This window comes from Acanthisitta chloris, unplaced genomic scaffold, assembly GCF_000695815.1.
Source record: "Acanthisitta chloris isolate BGI_N310 unplaced genomic scaffold, ASM69581v1 scaffold5116, whole genome shotgun sequence".
In the NCBI taxonomy this organism is placed as follows: Eukaryota; Metazoa; Chordata; class Aves; order Passeriformes; family Acanthisittidae; genus Acanthisitta; species Acanthisitta chloris.
In genome coordinates this window covers 37,616-53,675 of record NW_008678570.1, presented here as the reverse complement: position 1 = coordinate 53,675, position 16,060 = coordinate 37,616, and the positions used below count along the sequence as shown (strand labels likewise).

The following is a 16,060-nucleotide window of genomic DNA, read 5'->3' as shown; positions in this document are numbered from 1 at the left end:
TATGCTTGTCAAATCTTATTCTATGACATGTAGAGATAATGGAAAAAAAACCATCAGAAACTTGTTCCAGCATGGTTAACTGTTGTCCCTTTGATTAGTAAGTGCATGAACAGGTTGGTGAACTTGGTAGTGTGGTTGTTGTTTTAGCTTGATCATTCTTTCCTGGAGATTTTTGCCTTGTTTCATATTTGTCACTGACATTTATAAGCCTGGATGCTGAAGATGTGCTTTACTAGATAGGTATAAAAATCATTCAGTGGAGGGTTTTACTCTTACTTAGGGTTTGTGTAACCTATGAACAGGACACACTATGAATGTTATAGTCTCTTCCCCAGTTTGAAAATCATCCATAGTGGGTAGTTGCTCAGGAAAGGAGAAGTTTCTTCAGAATGCAAAGAGCATAAGCCTGTTTGAGCTACCCTGTTGGCCTGAAACTCATTCTTTAAGAACATATTGACAGTTTCCTTGTCATTCACTGAGCTCAAACCCTAAGAGGTGTAAGAGAATATTGCAGTGTTGTTTCTCATTGGATCTGTTTAGATGATCCAAAGCCCTGAAAAGTCAGTGGATTCTTTTTACTCCATCTTGCCATTGACGTCACGTCATAGGTTTTGAGGCAGTCTCCCCTGCATTTCAAGAGATGTTCTAGTGCATAGAGATTGTATACCAAATTTCTCAGGCTTTCTTCCCAATAGAGATGCTTGAGGTTGAATCCATGTTGTGCTAGATCATATTTCATGGCATACTTCATCATATCTCATGGCATATAAACATTAGAAAAAACAGGAATTCTTCCAGCTTCCAGTAAAGTCAATAATGAGGTTCCCATTGGCTTAAGAGGCTGTCAAACCATGTCCGTATTTTTTCGAGTTTCTCAAGTAAATTAAAGTTATAAACCACAGTGCAAAACAAACATAACATTTGGAAAAAGTCCTTAAAGAATTAAAGCCTTTGGCTGATTTATGTGAAGAGCAGACATTTTCAGAGATTTTTGCCAATACTTGTCCTTAATTAAGATGAATATCATGGGACTTATCATTTAATAAGCTTTATTTCTAAATGTGTCTCCTGCTAATACAGTTTTGCATGGCTATACACCAAACCTGATGTTAATTTTTCAATGTAAATTAAAAATGTTCCTATATTTCCTTCTTCTTTAAAGTTCATTCATGTGGCTTCTCTTTTTTTCCAGTCTTTTTGTTCTACTGTACTCACAGCTATTCACAACACACAATAAGCAAGGTATCATATCCAACTCCACAAAAATTATTATTAGCAGTAACATAACCGATTTTGACACTGGGCAGTCTGTTACAATTTAACTAGATATTGCCTCACCCTGGACCTCCAATGGCACTTTTCTGGGATAAAAATTAAAAATGCAGAAAGCCAAGATAATCTGTAAAACCTGAGAGCTGTTACTGTATTCTGAAGAGTCCTTTCCCCCTCTTTTGTTTTGAATATCTCAGTATTAATTTATTTTATCTGTAGGACAGTATGCTTACAGAGATAAGACAAGCTAGAGAGATGGATTATTATAGCCTTAAATGCTTTAAGCAGAAAGAAAATGGGCAGCATTAGCAATGGACATAAATATATTCTTGAATAACTGATTTGGAGTTTAAGTGTTCAGGGGGATATATTGGATGAGCCAGCTCACCAGTTCTCTGAGACGTTATTTAAAATCTTGGCATTTTGGTCTGTTACCTGGACATGACGTGCTTAGAGCAAAAAGCACAGAGTGATGATCCTATGTTGTGTTTAGGGTGTAGAGCTGTGACCTGGGGCTCAGATTCTGAGACACAGCCCAGGAAGGATTTAACCTTAAAAAAAAAGGAATGGAGAACTGGCTGGTTACTGCCAAAAGTGGGAGATTTCTTCCCCTTTACCAGTCCAAAAATTGAATGTCTATAACTGCAGACATTAAAGTGCATCAAATGCCGAGGTCAGGAAAGCAGGTATCCTTAGGCAGCCACAGCAGCCTCATCTGGGCCAGTTTTTCTAAACCTATTAGTAAAAACCATTTTTAATCACCACTCAAGATACCAACCAAATTCGTTACTTGGCAGAAGTGTTTTCCCAGGCAAATGGAGCCTAACTCTAGGCCAGGCACTGCTGGCTGCACAGGATGACTGTGGAATCACTGTGGGCAGGACATAGCTCTCTACATCTAGAGATGCATGGGAGCAACTCTGGGGAATGGGGGATTGCTTAATAAGGGGGTCACAGTACAGGGTGTCGAAGTACACTTCAGGTGCCAGAAAGCGGAATCATTCCCTAAAACTTTGTTGGGAAGTACTAAGTCAGTGTGAGGTGACTTCCAGTTGAGAAGGTGTCTCTAGGCATAACTCTGTGTGGCTGCACCAAAATCAGCTAAGCTGCCTTCTGCCGGCTAAGGATGCAGCCCAGAGCATACAACTCTGGCATTAGCAGCTGTTGGAACCATCTGCCATGACAGAGGCTGAGCCTTGTTGGTAAACCTGACATTCTGACATTTTAAAGAGTTTTCAATACAAGTCAGAAACCTCCCCTGCCCAATTTAGTAATTTTCAGCAAGGTCCTTGTTATTTCTGTGCTGATTACACTCTTGCTCTTCTCTTTTTCTCCTAACAAGGTTAACATGCGTGTACAGCGTATGCTGTATGCACACATGAAAAAATTTCTATTTGTGTTTTCTATAATGTCTCATGTTATTTTCTGTACTCCACTGCAGTTCAAGTAACCAAAAGGGATATCATCTTTCTTTTGGATGGATCAGTCAACGTTGGAAATGCCAACTTCCCCTTTGTGCGTGACTTTGTTGCCACCCTAGTTAACTACCTTGATGTCGGCAGTGACAAAATCCGAGTTGGCTTAGTGCAATTTAGCGACACTCCTAAAACTGAGTTCTTCCTATACTCCTACCAAACAAAATCAGACATAATTCAACGTATGGGGCAGCTAAGGCCCAAGGGGGGGTCAGTGCTGAACACTGGCTCTGCACTGAACTTTGTGCTTTCAAATCACTTCACGGAAGCTGGTGGGAGCAGAATAAATGAACAAGTGCCACAGGTCCTAGTCCTGGTGACGGCAGGGAGGTCTGCCGACCCCTTCTTGCAAGTTTCCAATGAATTAACTCGGGCCGGAGTGCTGACGTTTGCTGTTGGCGTTAGGAGTGCGGATAAGGCAGAACTTGAGCAGATTGCCTTTAATCCAAGAATGGTGTATTTTATGGATGATTTCAGTGCTTTGGCAGCTTTACCGCAGGAGTTAAATAAGCCTATAACAACATATGTTAGTGGAGGTGTGGAAGAGGTTCCACTCGCCCCAACAGGTAATACCTTCCTTCATGTTGATTGCGTTAAGTTAATTTTGCTTAAGTTAATTTCTTGTTTCCAAGGTACACCTTGGCATCTGTCCAAGCCCTGGGTCATCAAAGTGGTTGTAACTGGGCTTAACTAGATGATCTTTAGGGTCCCTTCCAACCCAAACCATTTTGTGATTCTATGAACACATGACTTGACACTGGCAGCTCTTAATTTTGTTCAAGTCATTGCTAGCACACTTTCAAAGTGCAATTTTAAGTCTTTTGCTAGGTCAGGACCAAAGGAGGACCTGAGCGAGTCTGTGCCCACAAGTCACTGACACAGATATTCCCTTTCTGTTGCCATAATTATGCCACAACCTGTAAATGCACCATGTGCACTAGATCAGGCAATGGAAGCATAAGCTTTTGTTCACAAGGAGTGGTGTGGAAGCACAGAGTGGTCTGGAGCACAGAGGAGCAGATGTCTAGCCAGGTACAGGTGGCCAAATCCATCCTCAGAGCCACTTTGTCAAAGTGATGTTATCAGGCTGTCACAGAGGCTGAATTTGACTTCAGATATTCAAAGTTATCCTCCAATACTAAACCCAAAAGCTATTGGCAAGTTTAACCATTTTTAAACAGGTGTTTGCTCACTAGTTCCATTTTTGTGGCTATGTGCCTATGAAGACATAAGAACAACCAGGATTTTTCAGCATGGAAAGGAGTTCAATAAGATTAATATGAAAGATGCTAAGCCACATAGATACAAGATGCTTGGGTTTGCCTTGGGTATTCAATGAGATTAAAAGAGCATCAAAGTGGGAGGAGAAAAAGCCTTTTACCTGTTTCCAAGTCATCACTCACATGTTTAGATGCTCCTTGTGATGCAAATGGGAGAAGATACAGAAAATGCTTTATGTATGTGTGTATGAACTAATGTCTATTTGTTGTCTACTCGACCTTTGGATAGAAGAGAAAACCAACTGACCAACCCTCAACGGCTGCTTTATTTCATGCTTGTATTATTGACATATTGTTAGACCTCAAACATCACTGAATCAACCAATTTATGACATGATACAATATATGATATATCTGCCTGGTGCCTGAATTTATTGAGTCTTAGGATAGAGGTGTCCTTGCTTCCCCTTATTCCTCAGATAAGTAAGTCAAAGGTCTTGTTAAGTCCTGTAAACTCTGAATATATTGTTAAATGAAAGTCGCTTGTTTTGCATATTGAAAACCAGCTAATTTGCAGAGAATTTTCTAGGATGATGTATATGAAGAAAAATATCTCTTCATATCTCTTTTCCCCCCCTCTTTTCATTTGTGAATTTATTCTAGAAAGCAAGAAAGATATTTTATTCCTGATTGATGGCTCAGCCAACCTCTTGGGTAGCTTTCCTGCCGTCCGGGATTTTGTACACAAAGTCATTTCTGACCTGAACGTGGGTACCGATGCCACACGAGTAGCTGTAGCTCAATTCAGTGACACTATCCAAGTTGAATTTGACTTTGGCGAACTGACATCCAAGCAAGACATGCTTCTGAAAGTGAAAAGGATGAAGATAAAAACCGGGAGGCAGCTGAACATTGGAGCTGCACTTGATGAAGCTAAAAGGAGGCTGTTTGTGAAGGAAGCTGGAAGCCGGATTGAAGAAGGGGTTCCTCAGTTTTTGGTCCTTCTTGCTGCTGGGAGATCAACTGATAATGTGGAGGAACCATCAGATGTTCTGAAGCAAGCTGGAGTTGTGACCTTTGCTATCAAAGCCAAAAATGCCGACCCTGCAGAGCTGGAAAGGATTGCTTATGCCCCACAATTCATTCTGAATGTCGAATCCCTCCCTCGGATTTCAGAGCTTCAGCCAAACATAGTCAACCTGTTGAAAACTATCCAACTTCAGCCAACAGGTACATGGATCCCCAGGGTTTCCAGGAGGATGAAAGACATGACATACATGTCCCCCTGAATTGGTAACTGGGGCATTTGGGTTGGTGATGTTTAAAACACTTATGTAGAAATGGCTATTGTACTTGGATTTTCCTCTGATCAGACCCTGATCTAGCAAAACATTAAGGTCCAAACTGAATTTTAAAGATAAATAAGGAAAAAGCCTTTCATTCAGCTGCAAGAGCTGCAGCTGGTCCTGTTACTAGTGTGTAAAACGTGGTTCAAATCTGAAATAACAAGAAGTTGTTGCTCCAGAGATCTTGCATTAATTGCTGTGCAATGCTCGGCAAGGGCTAGAAGAAGCAAATATAGGCTTGTCTCAATTTCTCTTTTCATCCTCCCTTTTCTGGAGGAGTGGTGAGGAGCACTGCAGCACAATGGATTCATTCTTGCTCCAATATTTCTTATGGGATATGATGGCAGTTTCTATATTTTCTACCTACACACCAAAAACATCGGATGCTCTTGACTCAGTTACCATTCAAGCTCCATAGATGAGATGGATTAATTGAAAAATAATATTTAGAAGTCATAAAAATAATCACACAGCCACAATTAGAATTTCACACTGTGGTGCTGGAAATTATGCATGTACAGCCATGTGATTTCCTGAGGAAGCCCTGAGCATTAACTTGTCTCCAAAGAGGAGGTGGAGGCAAGCAAGAGTGTAATAACATCCACTTCATCTCTCTGTAAAGGTCCTGGGTAGATGGACTTAGAATCATAGAAACATAAAACATAAATAGGGCTGGAAGGGATCTCAGAGTGCCATCTGCTACATGCCCTTGTCCCCAACAGGATCTTCTTATCCAGAATCAGATGATATTGGTTTAATCTGTTCTGGAAACACCCCAGTGAAGATTTCTCAGCCTCCATAATCAATCTGTTCAATCACTTTGTTCTGTGTCAGAGGACACTTCCCCTTATTGTCAGACTTCTGCCTCCCTAGTCACAGTTTAAGCCTTTTATGTCTCCATCAACCTGAGAAGGATACAGATCTCAGCTCACTCCTGTATTTTGTGTGACATCCTTTTGTTTAAGTTTGCCATGTACCTCTTGTCTTGATTCGTGTGTCACCAGCTCTGTACCCAGCTCATTCAATATTTCCTTGTAGATCTTGTAGGTTTTCTTCTACATTTTCACCCTTTTCTCTCCAACATCAGTCTGCTCTGAATGAGCAGAACATAAAATTGGTGTCCCCTGTTCATATCTTACCCTGTCCTTTCCATGTGAGTTGATTACCCTTCCCATATTTGTGCAGCTTCTGCCTCAACAAGGACTAGTGCAACTAATGCTCTTGAATTCCATCCTCCCTCTTCAAACCATTTCTGTCTTGGTAAGATCATTTTGAATCCCTTTGACCACCAAGGGCTATTGATAATTGTGCTATTTACTCAATAATAGCTGCATCCATTCAGTTTTCCTAGTTTTGTTGACTAAAAGAGAGCTACTTCAAGTAAACACACATTTTTTTTTTCTTCTTTATCTGCTGCCCAGACACTTCTAATAAGACCCTTTCCCTGATCCTGAGCTTTAGAGGAAGTATATGAAATTGGGATATACCAGGCAGTGTCTGCTCCCTCTTCCCACCTCTATTAATATTCCAGTCCTATGCATTAACCCACCAAGTTTCCAACAATCCTCTTAAATAATAAGTTTTATTTGAAGTCTGCAGTAAGAATTCACCTGCCCTTGTTAATTCTTTATATATCCAGCCTTCATAAGCAGATATTAAAGATTTTCTTCAAAGGGACAGATCATGCTCCTGTCTATCCCACTTGACCCTGCTATAAACAAGCCAACAGAACTTTTGGGGGTGCTGTCCATCAGCGGCTTGGTTTGAAAGGCAGTGATGTTTTCTGCTTGGCTAAGCCAAAGCTTTGCAATTCTGTGTCAAGAATGAGTCAATTGTTCTCTGATCTTTGACATTTTGTCATCTTGGTTTGGGTTTTTGGTGCTTTTTTGGGGGTTTATTTTGGTTGGTTGGTTGGGTTTTGGGAGTTTTTTTAAGAAAAAGTTTTGGCCACAATTTTTTAATTCTTGAAGATAGTTTAAAAATAAAATTTAAAATAAAAGCAAGTCTGTAGCATTTAAGAACAGCATTTCAGCATTTTCAGCTGAATATCTTTTCCAGCACTTTCTTATTTTATCTGAGGATGTGCAGGATTATTAACTTCTAATTTTAGTGATCCCTTAGAAAACCTTTTCTCCCCCTCTCTTCACCATCTCCCTGTGAGCCATTCAATTCAGAAACTTTGTGTTTGCTGGGAGCAAAAGATTCCTGATGCCCTGTTGCATATGGCAAAGCCCCATACCAGCTTCCCAGCCTCCTTGGGAGCAGACAGCTTCTCTCACACTCAGGTAGGAGATGGCACACAGAGTCCCTTGGCACCCTATTTTGTGTGGGTCTATGATTCTTTGACTCGGCGGGTAAGGCATGGCATGTGTTGCACTGCAGTTTCCACCAGCTTCCATCCGTCTGCCTCTTCACCAGGGATTGCACCCAATGGCAGGGGAACTGAACCACCTGTCCTTACACCTTGCTTTCTCCTCCCTGAGTTTTTGTTCTCTTTCAGTTCAATATCTGTAGAGAATACTAATCACTGCAAAAGAGGATCTCACTTGTCCTCTCCCTTCCCTTACTTGTCTCAAACAGTAGTTGAGAGAGGTGACAAGAAGGATGTGGTATTTCTAATCGATGGCTCAGATGGTGTCAGAAGAGGTTTTCCTCTACTGAAGACGTTTGTCCAAAGAGTTGTTGAAAGCCTGGATATTGGTCGTGACAAGGTCCGTGTTGCTGTTGCACAGTACAGCAATGTCATACAACCTGAGTTCTTACTTGACACTCATGAAGACAAAGCAGATCTCATCAATGCCATCCAAGAGCTGAAGGTTATGGGAGGATCTCCTCTAAACACTGGAGCAGCCCTTGACTATCTCATCAAGAACGTGTTCACGGTGTCTAGTGGCAGCAGGGTAGCAGAGGGTGTCCCACAGTTCCTGATTCTGCTGACAGCTGACCGGTCCCAGGACGATGTGAGGAGGCCCTCAGTGGTCCTGAAGACGAGCGGCACAGTGCCTTTTGGCATCGGGATTGGAAATGCTGACCTCACAGAGCTGCAGACGATTTCCTTTCTCCCAGATTTTGCTATCTCTGTACCTGACTTCAGCCAGCTGGATACAGTGCAGCAGGTCATCTCAAACAGAGTCATCCGTCTGACCAAGAAAGAGATACAGTCACTTGCCCCTGATTTGGTTTTTACATCACCCAGCCCAGGTGAGAAGATGTTTGTGTCTGCACCGAGAGCCAGTGGAAAATATGATGTTTAGTAACATCATGGTTGCAACACAAACTGAGAAAAGCAAAGATGGTCACACCTAAGGCTCCAAGTCCATCTTGGTCTCACTGTCAATGTACTTAGGGTTGGTAGGAACTGTGTAATCAAGCTGAGGCACCTTTAAGCCCAGTCCTTCGAGGTGGTCCATGCTGTATCCACATGGAAGACCCACAAAGTGAACATTATAACATTTATCTTATTTTAAGTGGATGGATTTTAAGTCCATGCTATTCCTTCTGGAATGGAAATTGTGTCATTTAGATGCTACAGAGACAGCTTCACACCACTATAAATCAAGGTCAGCTCTCTTAAAAATGTAAGACCTGATGATTTTTCTTACATTTGCCACCCTTATTCACTGGGAAAAAGAAAATTGGAAGTGGGCATCAGGAAAAGAATCAGATCTTGCATTTCTGGTCTTGCTTGGAATGAAATCCAGTCAGCATATGCCTGGGATGAAGGGTATCCATCCCAGATCAGTCCCGTGGAAGTTCACCGTCCTACTCTGCCTGTTCCTTTCCTTCTAAGCCAGACCACTTTCCTTCATCCCCATTTATCAGTGTGATATTCTGTGGTAATTCAGGCTCTGACCTGAATTACCACTGCAGAAAACACTTTTTTATGAATCAAAAAGTCATCCTGGAAAGGCAGAAGCTGAGAGAATAATAAAATAGAAACTTTTATAGAAGACAAAGCCAAAGGAAGAGGGGTGGTTCTGAGTGTAACACAGCTCCAGGATGCCTGGCAACCTGCCCTGAGTAAGGACTGTCACCTGTCTACATTTCCTTGGGTGGAGATCCCACAAGGAATTGTTGTTGCAAGTGTTCCCTACTCCCTCTTGTTTCCTTTGCTCTGGAAGTTGCTGTTCTTGCACCTGCTGGGGATGTGCCTAGCAGACTGCTCCAGTTTCTTGGTTGAACCTGGAGCTGCCTGCTGGGAGATGTCACAGGCAATGAATCATTAAGCATCCTCCCCATGGCCAAAGATGTGGGTCAGTGATGTAGATGATGAGCTGTGCTACTCTCCATAAGCAATGTCTGGTGCATCTTCTAACCACAGTCTTATTTTCTGCAGCGGGTGTGAAGAGGGATGTCGTGTTCATGGTTGATGGCTCCCGCTATGCTGCTCAGGAGTTCTACCTTGTCCGAAATCTCATTGAGAGTATAGTGAACAACCTGGATGTGGGCTTTGACACCACTAGGATTTCAGTCGTCCAGTTCAGCGAGCATCCCCACGTGGAGTTCCTCCTCAATGCCCACTCCACCAAGGACGAAGTGCAGAGCGCTGTAAGACGGCTGAGGCCGCAGGGTGGGCAGCGCGTGAATGTAGGGGAGGCCCTTGAGTTTGTGGCAAAGACCATCTTCACCAGGCCCTCTGGGAGCCGCATAGAGGAGGGCGTCCCTCAGTTTTTGGTCATCCTCTCATCCCGCAAGTCTGATGATGACTTAGAATATCCATCACTCCAAATAAAACAAGTGGGGGTGGCACCTATGGTGGTAGCAAAGAATGTGGAAACTGAGGATGTGATACAGATTTCCCTTAGTCCTGATTATGTATTCCAAGTCTCCAGCTTCCAGGAACTACCCAGCCTCGAGCAGAAGCTGCTGACTCCTATTGAAACCCTGACTGTGGACCAAATCAGGCAGCTGCTAGGAGATGTGCAACCACCCATAGGTAAGGCTCTGTCAACACTGGCTGTCTCTGGGTTGTGACTCAAGCAAACGTTGCCCAAAAAACCCACCTCTTTAAGCTCAGGTTTTCCTTAGCTAAAAGCAAAGGTACAGCACATGTACAATTTTGGAAGGAAGCTTTCAGATAGGTGGAAATTCTACCCAAGTACCTAAAGACATTATAACTCATGATTTTCAAGTCAAGTACCAAAACACATTACCTATTTCAATTTTCAATTCAAATACTGCAGTGTGTGTAACTTTCTATTCCCATTCAGCAGCTTCCTAGTAAACAGACATAAATCTGGGGCAAAATAAAGCTGGAAACATTGACGAATCCAGATGAGCATTAATGAACGAAACAGATAAGGTTCTGAGTAATGCATGTTGCAAATATTAGGCAGACTATTAGTACACACAGGGCCACTTGCACATCAGCCCTTTTGGAGAGGGTCCCCAAAGCAGCATGCGTAAAGTTGGCTAAAATATGCCACATGGTTTTACTTCACACAAGAGCAGACGGCACAGAATTCCTCCAGCAGAGAATTCATCTAGCAAAGCTTAAGCAAAGACTTAACACGCCAATAATTTCTCTTCTTGCATCCCCACAGAGTTTTCTGGTGATGAGAAGGACATAGTCTTCCTCATTGACAGCTCTGAAAGTGTTAGGCCTGAAGGGCTTGCTCATATTCGGGATTTCATCAGCAGAATTGTTCAGCAGCTGGAAGTTGGGCCAAACAAAGTGCGAATTGGTGTGGTGCAGTTCAGTAATAATGTCTTCCCTGAGTTCTATCTGAAGACCCACAAGTCCAAGAATGCTGTCCTGCAAGCCATCCGCCGTTTGAGGCATAGAGGGGGGTCCCCTGTGAACGCTGGCAAAGCCCTGGACTATGTGGTGAAGAACTACTTCATCAAGTCTGCAGGAAGCAGGATAGAAGATGGAGTGCCCCAGCACCTAGTCGTCATCCTTGGAGACCGGTCCCAGGATGATGTGAACAGACCTGCTAATGTGATCACTTCAACCAACATTAAACCTCTGGGTGTTGGAGCCAGGAATGTGGACAGGGACCAGCTGCAGATCATTACCAACGATCCTGGGCGTGTGCTTGTGGTACAGGACTTTACGGGACTCTCAACTTTAGAAAAGAAAGTGCAGAACATTCTTGAAGAGATTTCGATACCTACAACAGAACCACCTAGACTATTACCTGGTAAGGCTGCTATTCATCCTGTAGACTTTTCTGGACAGAGCATGGATAATATTTGTATAATGTGAAAATGATTCCATAATAACATCTTTTGATTCCCAACGCTTTAGTCACATTGATTAAAAAGAGCACTTTGAAGTAGATTTTGTTGAGCACAGGAAAGAATGGAATTAAATTTGAAAGCAGTTAAGGGTGTATATCACAGAAACAAGCAATGTTGTATGAATGAAGTGTTATATAAAACCTTTCTTCTTGTGTGGACGTAATATCCTGCCAAAGACCAATGAAACTAAAACAGTAGAAAGGAGAGAGAAACTTCACTTTGTGAAGTGCTATTTCACAGAGCACTAATCAGCGTAAATATTATAGATGCTACCAACAATTATTAACAACTGCATGTTTTTTGTTATATTTTCAGGAGGTAAAAAGCAGGCTGACATTGTCTTTTTGCTGGATGGCTCCATCAATCTGGGGAGAGATAACTTCCAAGAAGTTCTCCAGTTTGTCTACTCTGTGGTGGATGCCATTTATAGGGATGGTGACTCTATTCAGGTAGGACTGGCACAGTACAACTCAGATGTCACTGATGAGTTTTTCCTCAAGGACTATTCCAGCAAACCTCAGATTTTAGATGCCATCAACAAAGTCATCTACAAAGGCGGACGAGTGGCGAACACTGGTGCTGCCATCAAGCACATCCAGGAAAAACATTTTGTGAAGGAGGCTGGCAGCCGAATTGACCAGAGGGTGCCCCAGATTGCCTTTATTGTCACGGGTGGGAGGTCTATGGATGATGGGCCAAGAGCCTCCTTGGAAATCACACAGAAAGGTGTCAAGGTATTTGCAGTTGGCGTGAGAAATATTGACCTGAAGGAAGTCAGCCTGTTGGCCAGTGAGAGTGCCACAAGTTTCAGAGCGTCCACAGCCCAGGAGCTGTCGGAGCTGAATGAGCAGGTTCTGGTAACGCTGGAAGCTGCTATGGAGGAGAAATTGTGCCCAACAACAGATGTTACAAGAGGTAAGCACAATTCTTTCATGTGTACAGGTCATTCTTAAGGGTGGCTTTAAATATCCAATGTGTTTTGATAAACTTGTCCACCCTACTCTTGTGCTTTGCCTATAGCCTGAGATGCAGCATAGGCTCGTTTCTCTTCCATCAGTGGTTGGGGGCTGCAAATCTCTGGTACAAGACCTGCCTGTTACAACTGGTGTAACATCACCACAGAGGTGCCATTGTGGCATGATTAATTTCAGATGTGACAGGCACTAAATAATTGCCTCCTAGCACCACGTCAGAGGGGTTCCTTTATTTAGCTGCCTTTGGACTAAACCTCACTACCTTACTCCCAGATGTGTAGGGGCATGGTGCCAGTATCATCTTGACAGACCAACTTGTTTAGTGCCAAAGTGCAAAGTGATGGTACTTGTTTTGTCCCCTGCATCTATTACAAGTTAATTGGACTGGCCACTCAGGCATGCATGGTGTGTTAGAAATCATAGAATGGTTTGGGTTGGAAGGGACACCAAATGTCATCTAGTTCCAATCCCCCTGCCATGGGACATCTTCCACTAAACCAGGTTGCTCCAAGCCCCATCCAACCTGGCCTTGAAACACTTCCAGGAATAGGGCATCCTCAGCTTTTCTGGGCAATCTATGCCAGTGCCTCAGCACCCTCACAGGGAAGAATTTCTTCTCAATATCCCATCTAACCCTGCCCTCTATCAGTGTGATGCCTTTCCCCCATCTTCTGTCACTCCAGACCCTTGTCTAAAGTCCTTTTCCAGCTCTCTTATATCCCCTTCTGGCACTAGAGGAGGAAAACAGAATTTCTCTTGCCAGATCATCCAGGGTGCCCACTTGTACTTATGACAGGTTTATGAGAAAAAGCCAGGGCATGAGTGGTTGTAGTTTTAGGTAAAATTGCCTGAAGAAGAAATCCCATGATTTGGCTACCTCAGAAGCCAAGCAGGGGAATTGTGGTGAGTAAGGGAGCTGGTATTGCCGTCCGATCAGACTCCCAGCAGCTGGTTTTACTTACTACATTACAGCAAGTCCTACTCCCAGCACAACTGGCCAGTGCTCAGCCCTCTGGCTTTGAGCAGAGGTGTCTCCTGAACCTCTGAGCTGCAGCTCTAGCTGAGAAGAAAAACTGGGTGCAGGGAAAAGCAAACCACTGCTGGTGGTAACCATGAGTGCTCCCCAAGTGCAGCACCAGTGTGGTAACATCAAAGAAAATTCAGACACCTCCCTGTTTGAAAGCCTATGTAGGCCCAGGAAAGGTGTCCAGAAGCATGGTCCTGATCAAGAGGCAGCTTGATGACTGCAAGGTAATTCTGAGCCCATATGAAACAGCCCAGCAGAAAGGCAGACTGTGCATCCTCTTGTTAGCTTAGGCTGAGCATATTGCAAGCCTCTTTCTGCCCTAATTCCCAGCTACTCCATATAAATCCTAGCTACGCCTTTCAGGGATTTGAGATCAATTACTTGGTTGTCGCCTCCACCCACATCCCTGTGACTGATGGACTGTCACTCCAAGCACAGGCAGAATGTGTATGCACACTGTACAAATACTGACAGGATTTCATGTGGTGGAGAGAAAGGAGCAGTCTTGGTTGCTTGATGAAAATGAAAATTTCTGTTGGACTTCGTTAGGCAGCTACTCCCAATGCTTAAAGAAAAAAATAAATAAAATGCAAATTTTCCAAAGTTATCATTGCTATGATTAAAGGCAAGAGAAGACACTTGTATATCAAGTGGTGGTAGTGCTTAAAAGAGAGTCTTCACTAATGACTAATAGCGTAATTAGGACAGTCATTACTTGAAAAACAAGTGTCATATTGCTCAGTAGTGCACTTTTTGCGTTTCTGTTTCAGATTGTGACTTAGATGTGATACTTGGCTTTGATGTCACAGAAGTTGGGCCTGGCCAAAATATATTCAGTTCCCAGAGAGGTCTGGAGCCCAGGTTCGAGTCTGTGCTGAACAGAATAACACAGATGCAGAAGATCAGCTGCACTGGCAATCAGGCGCCCAATGTCAGAGTAGCCATCATGGCCCAGGCTCGGGGTGGGCCTGTGGAAGGTCTGGACTTCTCTGAGTACCGGCCTGAGCTCTTTGAGAGGTTCCAGGACATGCGCACCCGTGGGCCTTATATCCTCTCGGCGGATACACTGAGGTCCTACCTGAGCAAATTCAGATCTTCACCCTCTGGCAGCACAAAGGTAAGTCAAATCCAAGGCCACTGGGATGGCGTTGGCCAGGAAAGATGACTTCTGATGTATTTTAGTTGGTAAAGTAACTGTAATTCATTTAAATTTTTAAAAAAATTATTCATTACATGAATACATTTATTCACCATAAATTCAATCACTTAAGCCCTGCTTGTGCTCTGCACTCTCCCTGCATTGCCAAAGTCCTGTCGTGACAATTGCTGAGCATTGCCACAGCCACTGCCCATGAGCACTGCTTAGCTGCAAATTATTGCTCTCCAGATATTTCCCTGGTCATGCTCCTGCACAATAGAATGTACAGGAACCTGGCATAGAAATGCAAAGCTTCGTGACCTAGAAAGGGCATAGCAGCTCCCCTGTCTCCTTAGATGAAGCATCCCTTGGAAAAAGGCCCTTCAAGTCGCACATTGATTGTGTTTCATACATGAAACTTTCTGGGTCCTGACAGAAATTTATTTATCTCCCAGGTTATAATCCATTTTACTGATGGTGCAGATGAACCGATAGATCAGCTGGAGGCTGTTTCATCTACTTTGTATGCAGAAGGTAACTTTTTCACTCTTCAAGGCAGTGATTTTACTACATGTTAACGTGGCCCATTTTACCACCATTTCTCATGGATCCATCTGCTTTTGATTGTAAAGGATAAGTATTTCATTAGTTCTACATGCACTTGCTGTTCTTCACTGCCTTCCTGTGAATTTAGCTGCCTGCTGCGACCTAAGCATGTGGATAATTTGCACTGAACATGCCTGAAGATGCTTGTTCTCAATTGAATAAACTCTGTTTGCAATCTTGCAAGTCATCACAGGGGAGGGTGTGCAGGCTCTGCAGAGCACCTTGCCCCATCACAAAGCCCCTTCTGCTTTTGCCCTCTCAGGTGTCAGTGCTCTCATCTTTGTTGGACTGGACCGAGTGAGCAATTTTGACAGAGTGATGCAGCTGGAGTTTGGTCGTGGGTTCACCTACAACAGACCACTCAGAGTTAATCTGCTGGACTTGGATTTTGAGCTGGCAGAGCAGCTCGTAAGTATCCTGGCACAAATAGTGCTGCCTTGTAATGCTGGAGGAAAGCCGATGGCTGGATCTCCTGCAGGGCTGAACTGTGGCAGAATTACACCCTCTTGGCTCAACTCCTCTTCCCTCCCTACCTCACGTCAGCTGTTTTTCCAGATGCCACAGCAAATAAAGTTAAGAGCAGAATATGGTGCTGCCTGGTCTTGTACTGCTCCTGGAGAAATCCTACTCCAGCCGAGGTATTAGGTCAAATGAGATGGGATAAGATGCCATCAAAAGCTGCTGTGCCAAAAAACCGCCCTCTGCCTATATTTATACTGTTGGGTAATGCACTGTCATGCCTGGTCAGAGCTAAACCTC

At 43.4% G+C, this 16,060-nt stretch overlaps 1 protein-coding gene across 1 annotated transcript in view; it reads left to right on the top strand.

The window, feature by feature from the left end:
* The window catches only part of COL6A3 (collagen, type VI, alpha 3), a 54,321-nt gene that overhangs the window by 10,762 nt on the left and 27,499 nt on the right, over window positions 1-16,060 (top strand). Inside the window, exons 5-13 of the mRNA XM_009076931.1 lie at window positions 2,714-3,313; window positions 4,631-5,197; window positions 7,894-8,514; window positions 9,650-10,249; window positions 10,857-11,456; window positions 11,872-12,471; window positions 14,328-14,674; window positions 15,151-15,229; window positions 15,564-15,709. Of these exons, the coding sequence (XP_009075179.1) occupies window positions 2,714-3,313; window positions 4,631-5,197; window positions 7,894-8,514; window positions 9,650-10,249; window positions 10,857-11,456; window positions 11,872-12,471; window positions 14,328-14,674; window positions 15,151-15,229; window positions 15,564-15,709 (4,160 nt within the window). The remainder of the gene's footprint in view (window positions 1-2,713; window positions 3,314-4,630; window positions 5,198-7,893; window positions 8,515-9,649; window positions 10,250-10,856; window positions 11,457-11,871; window positions 12,472-14,327; window positions 14,675-15,150; window positions 15,230-15,563; window positions 15,710-16,060) is intronic.